Source organism: Sitophilus oryzae, unplaced genomic scaffold, assembly GCF_002938485.1.
Source record: "Sitophilus oryzae breed Bouriz unplaced genomic scaffold, Soryzae_2.0 scaffold_249_pilon_pilon, whole genome shotgun sequence".
Taxonomy (NCBI): domain Eukaryota; kingdom Metazoa; phylum Arthropoda; class Insecta; order Coleoptera; family Curculionidae; genus Sitophilus; species Sitophilus oryzae.
In genome coordinates this window covers 241730-256335 of record NW_022146806.1, presented here as the reverse complement: position 1 = coordinate 256335, position 14606 = coordinate 241730, and the positions used below count along the sequence as shown (strand labels likewise).

Genomic DNA, 14606 nt, shown 5'->3' with positions numbered 1-14606 from the left:
TAACTGAAAATAAAAAGTTCTAAAATTTTTGAAAAAAATTAGACAGGTAATTTTCAGTTAAAAATCATATCTTTATAATACGGCAACAGTTATATATTAAACTTACTAAAAAGAAAATCCAGAAAAGATCCAATGGTTTTCAAAATTTTAGCAAAAACACATTTTTTTTTAATTTTCAAAGTAAAAAAATAACTCAGTTAATTTGGACTTATTTGAAAAACGGCAAAGAGAAAAGATGTTTCTTTTATCGAGATCTACCAATCCTGAAAATATTTGCACTTGTTTATGACTCACCCTGTATAAATAAAACAAAAAACATTTTATACAAAGCATTTTATTATTTAACAAAAAAGTAACTGTCTGTATAATTTTTGTTGTGTTCGAAAATTAATATCAACACTGACTGACTTTGACCCAGGGAACAATAATTATTAATTAAACTCAATAAAGAGAAAATTTTAACTAAAATACTTAATATGTTGATTTTTTTACCCCCCTTGTATATTACTCAATTGGCATTCGGGAAACGTTATAGATAAAGAAATACAATTTACAGAACAAAAAAAAATATATATAAATAAAAAATATTTATAAGATTTATATTATGGTAATAACAACTCAATAAAAAAATAATCTCCCACTCTTTATAGGGTCAGACCCAAAACTAAATTATTATTGATTACCTATAATGTTCCTTCAATTTGTTGTTGACTTTTTTTTTACCTAACCTCGTTCGTCCTTAACCAAAGATACTTTTAAAAATATAAACAAAAAGTGAAATACGGAATCAGTCAATGTACTGCGCCAACCAGCGAAAACCTTCTCCGTATCCCTGTCTCTGGAGGATGGAGCACATGAACAATTCTAGGGGACGACCGGGTAAATCGGACCTTGGTACTTTACCCTAAAAAAATGAATACTGCTAGTTTACTCATATAAGGCTAGTAAAGATTTAAAGTATCCTAAAAGAGTGTGACAGTCACAACACTAATATGCATAATGCTATAAATAAGGGTAGATAGGGCATTCAAATCCACCAATCAAGTATTATACTGTGTGGTGCATCAGAACGTCCTGTGTTCCGATAAGAAATCCCATGTAAATTTTGAAAATGTCAAATATTATCTCCCCAGATAAATTTATGCAAAAGTTGTACTTTTGTCTAGAATTTTGTTTCATTTAAAAGTTATTTGCAAAAATCTACCTTTAAATTAGTAAAATTTATAATACGGCCCAGAGAAAGCTACAATTAAAATACCAGCAAAAATGTGATTGTGTCATTGTCAAATTCGATGTCACATTTTGTCTACAAATATTTGAAGGTACCAAAAATAGTAATTTTGTATAAAATAATTAAGATTTTAGCAACTTCTGGAAACGTTACGACGGTTAAACGACGATTATTTTTAAAGATGTAACAAATTTTTAAAGAGTACAGATACTAATATTGTCGATATAGTTCGTTTATTTCATTAAAAAAGAAAAACTGTTTAAATATTTGCTAAAGAGGACCAATTAATATGATTTCAGTATTCAAACTACATTAATTGACTGTTTGCATTGATTAATAATAATTGCTCCAAATACTAAAAAACTGAATCTAGATGTGTATTTGACAGTGTGGTAAAAAGTAACACCATAAAAATTTAATTTAATTTTTTGACGAATGTTTATTTATAAGAACAATCTAATTCAAATCCACATTTATTTAGAATAATATATTAACTAACACAATTAAGTATGTAATTAATTAATATTTGGGCGGAAGTAATGGCGGTATATTTAATTAATGGTATACTTTTTTTTATAAATATTTAAAAAGTTTTCTTTTTGTATACAAATAGGCTAGTAATATTATCGTTTTCAGCACCTGTATATTTTGTACATTTGTTGTGCTTTAAAAACAATCTAAAATGTCAATATTCCATGGGTATAAATGAGGTCTAAATTATAAGAAAATGCATTTTCTACGAAAACTTGCAGGGATAGGTAAAAAATGGTATAATACCAGAGTACGTAGATCGCCGAGTAGCGACAGAAACCGTCGGCTCTTTTGATGTGGTGGGACCAAATTTTCTTTCTCTCTCTTTTGACGTGTTTGACAGATAGACTACGTATTTAACTGCTCAACTTATGAAGTGGTCCTATAAACATGGTATACACTGCTCACAATTTGAAGTGGAATTAATTATAAAGTTTTATACATATCTTTTTTGTTTTGTTCTATCCTTATTTCTAAATTTGAATGTATAAAATATCTTACTGCTAATAAATATTAAAAAAACGATTCGTTGCCTGAGGTATACTTGAAATAAAGTATATAGAGATATTTGATAAATGGCAACAGTGGCAACTTCGCTTCTTCGTATGACAGACAACCTACTTATTTCGCGCAGCCGCAAAGAAAATTGAAAACGGGACTGTCGCTACTCGGCGGTTTAGGTACTCTGATAATACAATTTGATAGCCAATTAAATTGTGCATCTGATTTCTGATTCCCCTAAAATATACAGGGTGTTCCATTTAAATTAAACAAGTTATTGCCGTTTAAATCTAGAAATTATTTAAAATAAATTTCTAGACACTCTGTATGAGGTAGTATTATTTTTATTATTGCAACACAATAGCTGATCAATAATATTTCGTATTTTATTTGGGACACTCTGTATTTTGTAAAAATATTTTTAAATTGTAGCTCTAATAGTCCTTGAACAAACCCAAAACTTATAATTTGTAAACATCTAATCGTTTAGCTACAATACTCCGTGTCGTATGTGGTGAACAACCCTGTAGAATCTGAAGTTTTTTTATAAGTTTATTTTTAAAAGGTGCCATTTTCCTTGTAAAAACTGGTATATGGGCCTAAAATTATATATTGAAAGAAAATCAAAATGAATAAAGGTCTAACATACCTACATGAGCTTAATAAAAAATAAAACAAAATAATTTCAGAAAGTATTTAAAATTTTCTAAATAATATGAACTGATCTCAGACATACCCTAAAACGCATATTTGAGGAATAACGATGATGTAACATTGAACGATTTTTGAACAGACAGTATACCTATCTATCTCCCTTGCTCTTCCATTTGTGATTACAGTTTACAACTACTTCACAGTCTTGGCATACAAATTTTGTTATGTATTATATTAAACACTAGCTTCATAGGAGTATTACTTATGTGAATATAGAATATGGTAGAAATATATGTGGTTCAATTAATAAAATCAATATTTTCTATTGAAAAAATTGAATTTTTTTGTCTGCCCCTGTTTTTCTATATACCAATATGAATTTATTATAAAATATAGTGGTTTTAGATACTTAAAATTCGCAATGGTATAATCATACCTTCAGATTATGTAAACATTTTAAATCTAAAAATTAAATAATGTTATTAACCTTTCCTGTTGTTTGGCCAAACAATGCAAATACATTTCTGAGTTCGTCTTCAGAAGCTGCAACTGGCAAATCAATCTTGTTACCCAAAATCAATACAGGGCAGTTTGCCAAACTTTCATCTGTCAGCAAGGATATTAGTTCTTGTCTACTCTCGTCGAACCTCATTCTATCGCTTGCATCAACTAGGAATACTATGGCATCAACAGCTGGGAAGTAATCTTTCCACACTCTTCTTGCTAAGAAAGAAAATTGAGTAAATTTTAACAAGTCTTATTGATAAAAATGTATTTTTTAGTATATATTTTTTTCTAAAACAGTCTTTACCTTGAACGTGTCCACCTAAATCAAATGTGGTAAACCTCATGTTGCCAATTGAGAGTTCTTCGGATGCTGAAATTGTTGGTTTATGTTAAAAGCCAGAATGATTACCAATATCTCCTTCTTAAATGAGCAAAATACAAGAATATTTATAATTATCTTAATATCTTTTGGTTTAATTTTTAAGAAAGAAGATATTGTAGGTATTTAGCGATAGATTTGTTAAAATATTAATTGTGGCTGAAGAAATATTAATCTTACTGGGATGAAGTGTGGGAAGATGTACAGCAAGTCGATCATCCTTCAGCATATGCAATAAAGTGGTTTTGCCTGCATTGTCCAAGCCCAAGAACAGGAGCTTGCCAGATTTCTTCCACAAACCTACACAAACAACATGCATGTTGTTAGTAAACAACACTTACCATCTATTTCATGATCAGATGAATAAGGTATAAAATCAATTTCTTTCTCATCTAACAACTGTCTTATTAAAGTGGCTTTTCCAGAATGTGATAATCCGAGAAAAACGTATTTGCCTTTACTTTTGAACAAACCTAACAATGCAGAGATGTCTTAGATGAATTTGGAACTTATTCAAATATATATAAACACTTATTGTTTTACGTACAATATAATAGAATAGAAGAACAGAAGTTAAAAATCTTACCTAAATATCCTAAAACGCCTGTAAACCAGTCCCAAATAAACATCTTTTCTGGAACAAGAGAAATCAGTTATCCTTGGCACAAAAAACACTAATTATATCTAGTCACGGTAATCAGCAAAAATTCAAAGATAAATTAGAATGACTCGTGATTTTCTAAATATGAGAATCAGAAGTTTTTCTCAGCCAACTCATTCATTAGGCCAGTATATTATTAAAATTTAGAATTCTGATTTAACTTGACAATGAAGAACGTCACTTTAGAATTGTTAATTTCAAACATATTTTAGGATTATTTCGTAAATTATAATTAAATAAGAATAAAATTTTAACTACTTACATTAAAAATTGCCTACTAGAGCCTAATTGTTATCTAAAATAATAATTTAACGTTTTATTTTGTTAATTTTAACTAAAAATTATGAAAAGAGCCAACGCGGTTGACAGTTTCAATTTAGTGATGTCATATTGGAGATTAGCCAATATCAGAAACTTAAAATAAGTAACAAAAATCTTCTGTGGTAAGGAAATTCAAACATGTTTGACGCCATTAATTTGTAAAGAAGAAGATAAATTGTGGTTAGAATTTTTGTTTACACTTTTGACGTTACATATGCGTTACATACAAAAGAAATCAAATTTTCGAAAACTTATTATAAATTCAACTTACAGAAGGCAATGTTTTCAAATTTCCAATAAAATGTAAGATTTTAATAAATCTCCACACTATTTTAAAGGTAATGATTTAACGGAACTTTATTTTAGATACAAAATTTTGTCATTATGAATAAGCATACATAACAGTCATGAGTCCTAAAAAGCGAAATAGGAGCATAACAACACTTCCACCGAACGATCAATCTAATGTTTTTGTCAACTTACATGTTGAGAGGCAAATAAATTGCCTTGATAAAGTTTTGGGTGAAAATATCAATGATTTTGTACCCCTTAATCTGTCTAAAGGGGACTGTTCTGCCAATAGCAAATTTATAGATGATAGGTCTACTTTTGATAGTGATTTAGAAGGTGAATAACAAGTGAAATATAAGTATTGTTTTATTGGGTTTATATATAAATTGACTTTAGATATCTTTGACTTGAAACTAAGTGGTGTTAGTTCAAGTAGTTCACTAAGTTGGAGCGATGATTATGATAGTGAAGTTAATAAGAAAGTTCAAACAGAACTAGAAAAAATTGATAGGTGTTTTCAAGGTTTTGATGTACCTTTAGCCTACGATAAAGCAGAAATAGAAGAATGGCGTACATTTTTTCCACATCTAATGTAAGTATACTTATAGTATTGTCACAGTCTAAACTCTAGTTGTATACCGTATTTTTTGTATAGCATTTTGGGTTATAAAACTCCATCAAATTCACTGGAAAATTCTGAAGAAAGTTCAGCATCAGATGATGAAGTTCAGACAAATAATGTAAAAAATAAGTACGGCAAGATATACTTAAGAAATCTAAATAAAATTAAAAACGAACAACAGATGCAGAACTTGCTGTATCAGAAGGGACAAATGCTAGCAAATAAACCAAAAAGTTTGGATATTGACCAGTACCTCAAAATATCAGCAATTAAAAGTCCATACTTGAACAGAAGTAAACAAGATGCTCAGTCAGTCATAACAACTGATAGATTCGATGTAAATACTTCATTAGAGTCAATTTCCCTGCCTTTTATTACTGCCACGCCATTGAAAAGTCAACCACGACGGCCGATTAAACAGCAGCAAAGGACAGTTTCCAAGCTTATCCTGCCACCCATAATGAACAGGCTTCGGTCTGTATCAGCCACACCCAGACAATCATCCAGCAAGAGCATGTTTGTGTGTTTGAATTTCGAGAAAGATGCTAAAGCCAAACAGGCTCAAATGGAGCTGAAAAGTGATCTTATGAAGCTGTTCGAAACCATTCCTATTAGCAATAGGTGATAGAAAAAATGAGTTGTCATTCTAAATAAATTATTTTTTTATTAAATGCCTTGTTTTAATTATTAAGCCCTGTCTACACATACATATACAGGGTGGCGCGCCTCATTCGCCTCGGTTGATTATACGAAAACGGAAAGATGTAGAAACAAAATATTTTAGGGGTATATTTGGGGAGACAATGTGCACAATTTAAAATTATTTTGAAATATACAGGGTGTTTCAGAACTAAGATTCGTACCAAAGTTATATTTTTTCTTATGGAACACCCGGTATTTTATTTCATTTTTGGATTCTTGGGCCCAAAAAAAGGCATTTATTATAAGGGTTAAAAATGTTTAAAATTTTTAGTTTTTGAGATATTTAAAGATATTTAAATTTGCATGCTACAATAGAAGAGACTATTAGCACCCTGTACATTACTTTTTAGAATTAATTCTTATGCTGAGTTTAAAGGTAGAGAAATAAACTTTACTGAAAAATGGTATTGGTTCCTTAAATTTATACAGGGTTATCAAAAGTTGCTTATCTATTTTAAGGATATATTTTATATAAAAACTTAGTTATTTCAAATGTAACAGCTGTATTTTTTTAAATAAATCGAAGCAGATTCAAATGCTCTTTCAAACTATATTAGGGTTTCCTATACCTATCTAGCTCAGATTATGAATAAAAAGCGGTTTTTAAATAAAATTGTAATCAAGATGGCTGGTGTCGCCATGGCAATTTTCTAGTGGCAGTTAGTAACTATTTTCAAAGTCGACATTAGTTTATGGACATTATTATTTATCATTTATATAACAGTTTACTTAAATTTACCTACAATAGTTTAATAAGTAAGTATTCATTATTTTATCAAGAAAAATAAAGCAGTATCTGCTGGCGGAACGAATAGATATGTTATTAGTGATATTATTTTGTGAGGAAAATTGCTTCTTGGCCTCAAGGATAATAAACACATATTTAATAAATATTATTTATTAAACATTAATTATTTATTAAACATTATTAACAAAATATTATTTATTAAACATTAGTTTATGGACATTATTATTTATCATTTATAACAGTTTACTTAAATTTACCTACAATAGTTTAATAAGTAAGTATTCATTATTTTATCAAGAAAAATAAAGCAGTATCTGCTGGCGGAACGAATAGATATGTTATTAGTGATATTATTTTGTGAGGAAAATTGCTTCTTGGCCTCAAGGATATTAAACACATATTTAATAAATATTATTTATTAAACTATTGTAGGTAAATTAAATAAAAGTAAACTGGTATAAATTTAAATAAGTCCATAAACTAATTTCGATTTTGAAAATAGCTACTAACTGTTACTAGAAACTTGCCATGACAACACTAGCCGTCTTGATTACAATTTTATTGAAAAATCGCTTTTTATTCAAAATCTGAGCCAGATAGGTATAGGAAACCCCAATATAGTTTGAAAGAGCATTTAAATCTGCTTCGACTTATTTAAAAAAATACATAGTGTTGCCTTTGAAATAACGAAGTTTTTATGTAAAATAAATATTTAAAATCGACCAGCCATTTTTGATACCCCTGTATACATTTAAAAAGGAATAACATTTTTCTTTAAAGTTTATTTCTCTACCTTTAAACTCAGCACAAGAACTAATTCTGAAAAGTAATGTACAGGGTGTTAATAATCTATTCTATTATAGCATGCAAATTTAAATATCTTTCAATATCTCAAAAACCAAAGATTTTAAACATATTTAACCCTTACAGTAAATACCTTTTTTTGGGACCAAGAATCCAAAAATGACATAAAATACCGAGTGTTCCATAAGAAAAACTTTGGTATGGATCTTAGTTCTGAAACACCCTGTACATTTCAAAATTACTTTAAATTGTGCACATTACCTTCCCACATATACCCATAAAATATTTTATATTTTATGGGTATAATCAACCGAGGCGAATGAGGTGCGCCACCCTGTATAGTGCCATTACTTGCTGACGAGTATTTGACACGCATCAGAAGATGTTTATGTAAGGCGTTTTTCTGTAACTGAAAAGCCCGATACGTGATGTTATCTCATTGCTTTGGCCTCTTTACTTATAATCAACCGAGGCGAATGAGGTGCGCCACCCTGTATAGTGCCATTACTTGCTGACGAGTATTTGACACGCATCAGAAGATGTTTATGTGAGGCGTTTTTCTGTAACTGAAAAGCCCGATACGTGATGTTATCTCATTGCTTTGTTGCCTCTTTACTTATAATCAACCGAGGCGAATGAGGTGCGCCACCCTGTATAGTGCCATTACTTGCTGACGAGTATTTGACACGCATCAGAAGATGTTTATGTAAGGCGTTTTTCTGTAACTGAAAAGCCCGATACGTGATGTTATCTCATTGCTTTGGCCTCTTTACTTATAATCAACCGAGGCGAATGAGGTGCGCCACCCTGTATAGTGCCATTACTTGCTGACGAGTATTTGACACGCATCAGAAGATGTTTATGTAAGGCGTTTTTCTGTAACTGAAAAGCTCGATACGTGATGTTATCTCATTGCTTTGTTGCCTCTTTACTTATAATCAACCGAGGCGAATGAGGTGCGCCACCCTGTATAGTATACTTGCTGACGAGTATTTGACACGCATCAGAAGATGTTTATGTAAGGCGTTTTTCTGTAACTGAAAAGCCCGATACGTGATGTTATCTCATTGCTTTGTTGCCTCTTTACTTATAATCAACCGAGGCGAATGAGGTGCGCCACCCTGTATAGTACCATTACTTGCTGACGAGTATTTGACACGCATCAGAAGATGTTTATGTAAGGCGTTTTTCTGTAACTGAAAAGCCCGATACGTGATGTTATCTCATTGCTTTGTTGCCTCTTTACTTATAATCAACCGAGGCGAATGAGGTGCGCCACCCTGTATAGTGCCATTACTTGCTGACGAGTATTTGACACGCATCAGAAGATGTTTATGTAAGGCGTTTTCTGTAACTGAAAAGCCCGATACGTGATGTTATCTCATTGCTTTGGCCTCTTTACTTATAATCAACCGAGGCGAATGAGGTGCGCCACCCTGTATAGTGCCATTACTTGCTGACGAGTATTTGACAATCAGAAGATGTTTATGTAAAGGCGTATTTTTCTGTAACTGAAAAAAGCCCGATACGTGATGTTATCTCATTGCTTTGTTGCCTGTTTACTTATAATCAACCGAGGCGAATGAGGTGCGCCACCCTGTATAGTGCCATTACTTGCTGACGAGTATTTGACACGCATCAGAAGATGTTTATGTAAGGCGTTTTTCTGTAACTGAAAAGCTCGATACGTGATGTTATCTCATTGCTTTGTTGCCTCTTTACTTATAATCAACCGAGGCGAATGAGGTGCGCCACCCTGTATAGTACCATTACTTGCTAACGAGTATTTGACACGCATCAGTAGATGTTTATGTAAGGCGTTTTTCTGTAACTGAAAAGCCCGATACGTGATGTTATCTCATTGCTTTGTTGCCTCTTTACTTATAATCAACCGAGGCGAATGAGGTGCGCCACCCTGTATAGTGCCATTACTTGCTGACGAGTATTTGACACGCATCAGAAGATGTTTATGTAAGGCGTTTTTCTGTAACTGAAAAGCCCGATACGTGATGTTATCTCATTGCTTTGTTGCCTCTTTACTTATAATCAACCGAGGCGAATGAGGTGCGCCACCCTGTATAGTACCATTACTTGCTGACGAGTATTTGACACGCATCAGAAGATGTTTATGTAAGGCGTTTTTCTGTAACTGAAAAGCCCGATACGTGATGTTATCTCATTGCTTTGTTGCCTCTTTACTTTTTGGTTGTCGTTGTAAACTCTAGTAACACGACAGCAGAACTGTTCTCCATTGGGTTCTATTGTGCGCTGCTTCTTCCCATTCATTCTGCATGTTTATCCCCTTTAAGTTTTCGTGGAAAATAGAGTTGTCCACCCGGTTTCCGTGTGTTGTCCACCCGGTTTCCTCTTACCGTCTACAAGCTCACCGTAAAGCAGAGATTTTGGTGGGCGGTTTTCTTGCATTCTGCACACGTGGCAAGCCCATCTTAAGCGGGATTTTGTAATCATGACTTCAACGCTCTTGCAGCTAGCTTTTCCAAGGACCGATATGTTTGAGACATGGTGGAACCATATGATTCTTAAGAATTGTGAATTATGTGTATAAGGTGTCTCTGTTGCAGCTTGTTTAACGCGTTCATCAGGCGTTCATGTGTCGGCGGTACGGCACACAGGTTTCGCTTCCATATAACATGGTGGGGATTATTATTGCTTGGTACACTGCAAGTTTCGTTTTTGTACTCAAGTCATGATTGTAGAATACTCTGTTTTTTAATTTCCAGAATGCTTTTGAGGCGCTGCTAATCCTGTGCTGAATTTCAGAGTCGATATTGGCCTTATCCGAAATCAAAAAGCCGAATCCCGCGTTTTTTATAGCGTTGTTGTTTGTTGTGATCTTCCAGGGGAGTGCACATGATTTTAGTTTTATCGATGTTCAGATTAAGACCCAAAGCATGTGTTCAACATTTCTTGTAATTGCTGTAACGTTTTTGCAACTAGAGCGCAGTCATCAGCGTATTGAAGTTCTTTGATGAATTTTGTACATGTTTTTGGTCTGAGACTTTTTATGTTGAAAAGACCGCCGTCGTATCTGTATCTAATGCCCAATCATCTACACATAATGTTTACCTGTCAGTCTTACCTATTTAGTTAAAATATATCAACTAAACCCTTGTGTGTAGACTAAAAAACGGTCTGTTTTACTACTTGAACAGAATTAGGTTCTCTCACAGAGGATGCGGATACGGGTACACCCCAAAAGCATATATCCTCGTAGGGAGGAACTATATACTCCTCGGAGGAAGAACGCGTCTGTTATCAGAGGAGGATGGGGAATATCCTGTCCCTTCAAAACAGGAATATCTCCATGTATGATGAATTATAGACTGTATGATGCGTTATAACTCAAGAAAGGGGGACACAATAGATCTCATTCTACATTCTACAGGGTCCGGCAATAGTGCGTCGGGCATCTGTAGCTCCTAGAATAAAAAACTTGAGAATTTTATTTAAGTGCACACCTAAAGTATGTACCAGGATGTATTTCAGGAAAATATTTTAATTTCTATAGGGTGGCTCAAAAAAGTGTGAGTGGACCTGGATGATTTTTTTTAAATGGAACACCCTGTATATTATTGCATTTTTGGCTTCCTTTCAGATCGCTTTACATAACCCTAAGATATGAGTAAATATGTTTCGATAGTTTCAGATATATTAATAAATAAATCAAAAATATGTATTTTTCAGCCCTTCTTAAAAATATTATTAAAAATACAAGAACTGTTCTGAAATCAAAACTATATTAGGTATTTACTTTAGATGGTCCGCTCTTACTTTGCTGTAAATATGGTAATCGTAAATCATACAGGATGTTCAATATTCTACGCCAAACTTTCTAAAACATAGAATATTTTTTCTTTGTATTTTTAAATGGAACACCGTTTATATTATTTTTTTATTAGATAGAGAATTAAAAAATGAACATTTTTTGTATTTAGAGTATTTCAAAATTTTTAACGGTTTCGCAGATACACGCAGTATTATTTCATATGGCGCTTTTAATGGTAAAATACGAGAGAAAACTCATTGGGTGGCTTTGATAAAAATTTACTGTGGAAAATGCCATATGAAATATAAAATCGCAAATATTTGCGAAACCGTTAAAAATTTTGAAATACTCTAAATACAAAAAATGTTCATTTTTTAATTCTCCGTCTATTGAAAAAATAATATACAGGGTGTTCCATTTAAAGAAACGAAGAAAAATTATTTTATATTTTAGAAAGTTTGGCGTAGAATTTTGAACATCCTGTATGATTTACGATTTTCATATTTATAGCAAAGTAAGTACAGACCATCTAAAGTAGATACCTAATATATTTTTGGTTTCAGAACAGTTCTTGTATTTTTAATACTTTTTTTAAGAAGGGCTGAAAAATACATATTTTTTCGTTTATTTTTTAATATCTCTGAAATTATCGAAATATATTTATTCATATCTTAGGGTTATGTAAAGTGATCTGAAAGGAAGCCAAAAATGCAATAATATACAGGGTGTTCCATTTAAAAAAATTATCCAGGTCCACTCACACTTTTTTGAGCCACCCTATAGAAGTTAAAATATTGTCCTGATATACATCCTGGTACATACTTTAAGTTTGTACTTAAATAAAATTCTCAAGTTTTTTATTCTAGAAGCTACAGATGCCCGACGCACTACTGCCGGACCCTGTACATGTCGTGTAGGCGGAACTTAATGAAACGAAAACTGTTCTTGTTGGAGGTGTATAAATAAAAGACGCTATTTCTAAATAATGATAACTTTATAAAATTTAATTAACAATAACACTAAGAAAACATTTCTGGTGATTTTTATTTTCCTGACAAACTTCAAGAAAACATCGAAAACTTTTACCTTAATTAACGAACTAAAAAAATACGATTTAAAGTGAATTAATAAAAATAATCAAATATTTTTTTTTAATTTTCACAGTCAATATTGCTAATAAATAATTTCATTCTCTATTATACCTTCTTTATACAAATAAAAACCTAACAACCATCGTAATTTATTATTTATAATTCTATATACAATATCACAATGTAATAATGTTTTTATAACGATTTTAATATATAAACAAGAATCGTTTTGAGGTGCCCTTGTGTGTATCCAAAAAATTTTAATTCAGTATACCCATTTTTAGAATGATAATCACCTCAAAATGATTCTTCTAGCTATACATATCTTACAATTCCTTATATAACACGATTCTTACAGTAATGTAGAAAAAAAGTTAGTGGAAGTGATAAAAAACATAGTTTTTTTGGGCCAGTTTTAGTTGTGTATCGTGTTTAGCTATATTACAGCCTATTTATTAGACAACCAGTGGATTCCGCTAGTTAAGGCTAGGCTATCAAATGAATAGGCTGTGGCTATAATAAATCGGTAATTTTTTATTAATTAAATAATTAACAAACAATTTACTGAATAAAATGCTCCATAAATTTTAAACTTATTCAGCCATGAGATATTAAATTTATTAGATAATACATCTTGTTCATATGGTACGTATATAAAAGGTCTTTTTTTGTTGTAGTTGTTGGAAAATAGTGTATTAGAATGGATTAGAAATATTGGAGAAACATTAAGAAAAATCTAACAGTGTAGAGATCAGATATAAAACTTTTATAATCATAAGCAGACTTCAAAATACTTAAAAAAATTCTAAAAGAATGCTTGCGATCATAAAATTTTGTAATCATATAGTATGTTATTGTGTTAAATGCATATAGTTCGTCTCTTTATGTTACTTTTCCCAATATGGCGGAACTCAAAATCGGTCAATACAATCACAATTTGTATTTTTTTAATAAGTGGGATGAGTAAAAACTGAGTCAGACGAAAATCAAATTATTTACTGGTAAATACAATTTCAATTATCTGAATAATTGATATTTCTCTTGTTCTTTAATTATAATGAATTTACTAAAAAGTAGAGAGATAAACAAAGGTAAAATAAGTTTTTTTTTTAAACGAAATTCAATAATAAAATATTAATATATCCAAAAAATAAAAATATTTTTAATATAACCAACCCAATTCAGCATCTACTATAGAGACTTTATTTAATTTGTGCTACACTGCCTAGGGATTTTCAGTTTTAACCAAATCCTTGCCATTTACGATGTCAAATGTCGAAACCAGAAAAATTAACGTGAAAAGAGCAATAGCACAGATTAGGTATCCTATAAGTATACAGATAAAAATCTTGTCCCTAATTCGTGGCACTAAAATTGTTTTTTAGGACGATGTGCAAACGAGTCAAATTTCCTGTGCGCAAAAATAAACTCGCGTAAAATAACAATAAACAGCGTAATAGAGAGATATCGCTAAACCGAATAGCGTGCATGGACGTTAATAAGGCCAGGTGTTATTTCCTTTACGTGAGGTGGTATTAACTCTCTTCATTTATAGTTATCGGATCGGAAAGAATTCTGATCGCGTCGCGTCCGTTATTTAAACTTAACCTAACTTTGAATTTAAAACTTTGAAATTGTTTTGTTTACTAGGTATTTTAAAACTAAAGGGCTAAAGTGCTTATTTCCAGTGCTTTATTGTTCAACGTCTGCCAATGGGTTTAGGGCAACAAGCAACAAATTCTCTTAGAAAGGCTAAGTCGTCATCTGCTGTAAACC

General features: G+C 31.5%; 2 protein-coding genes across 5 annotated transcripts; one reads left to right on the top strand and one right to left on the bottom strand.

Moving 5' to 3' along the window:
• Window positions 1-491: 491 nt before the first annotated feature.
• Window positions 492-4855, bottom strand: LOC115884447 (GTP-binding protein SAR1b). 4 transcript variants are annotated; one of them, XM_030903031.1, is made up of 6 exons: window positions 4727-4855; window positions 4390-4437; window positions 4145-4276; window positions 3729-3794; window positions 3405-3640; window positions 492-904 (listed from the first exon to the last, which is right to left on the bottom strand). In XM_030903031.1, the coding sequence occupies exons 2-6, from the start codon at window positions 4430-4432 to the stop codon at window positions 788-790; spliced, it is 594 nt and encodes a 197-aa protein (XP_030758891.1). In that variant the 5' UTR covers window positions 4433-4437; window positions 4727-4855; the 3' UTR covers window positions 492-787. The 4 variants fall into 4 exon arrangements, with proteins under 4 accessions (XP_030758891.1, XP_030758894.1, XP_030758892.1 ...); XM_030903034.1 differs by lacking the exon at window positions 4145-4276 and adding an exon at window positions 3984-4103; XM_030903032.1 differs by lacking the exon at window positions 4727-4855 and having other exon boundaries at window positions 4390-4614.
• A 122-nt stretch (window positions 4856-4977) lies between these two features.
• Window positions 4978-6369, top strand: LOC115884459. The gene is made up of 4 exons (XM_030903049.1): window positions 4978-5088; window positions 5152-5412; window positions 5473-5668; window positions 5732-6369. The coding sequence occupies exons 2-4, from the start codon at window positions 5193-5195 to the stop codon at window positions 6321-6323; spliced, it is 1008 nt and encodes a 335-aa protein (XP_030758909.1). The 5' UTR covers window positions 4978-5088; window positions 5152-5192; the 3' UTR covers window positions 6324-6369.
• The last annotated feature ends 8237 nt before the right edge of the window (window positions 6370-14606 follow it).

Excerpts from the sequence above, each read along its gene's own strand:
- LOC115884447 (XM_030903031.1), bottom strand. The coding sequence starts at position 4,432 with ATGTTTATTTGGGACTGGTTTACAGGCGTTTTAGGATATTTAG. Across the intron at positions 4,277-4,389 it reads AGGCGTTTTAGGATATTTAG|GTTTGTTCAAAAGTAAAGGC; the intron begins GTAAGATTTTTA and ends CTGCATTGTTAG. Across the intron at positions 905-3,404 it reads TTGGCCAAACAACAGGAAAG|GGTAAAGTACCAAGGTCCGA; the intron begins GTTAATAACATT and ends TCATTTTTTTAG.
- LOC115884459 (XM_030903049.1), top strand. The coding sequence starts at position 5,193 with ATGAGTCCTAAAAAGCGAAATAGGAGCATAACAACACTTCCACCGAAC. Across the intron at positions 5,413-5,472 it reads TTTTGATAGTGATTTAGAAG|ATATCTTTGACTTGAAACTA; the intron begins GTGAATAACAAG and ends AATTGACTTTAG. Across the intron at positions 5,669-5,731 it reads ACATTTTTTCCACATCTAAT|CATTTTGGGTTATAAAACTC; the intron begins GTAAGTATACTT and ends TTTTTTGTATAG.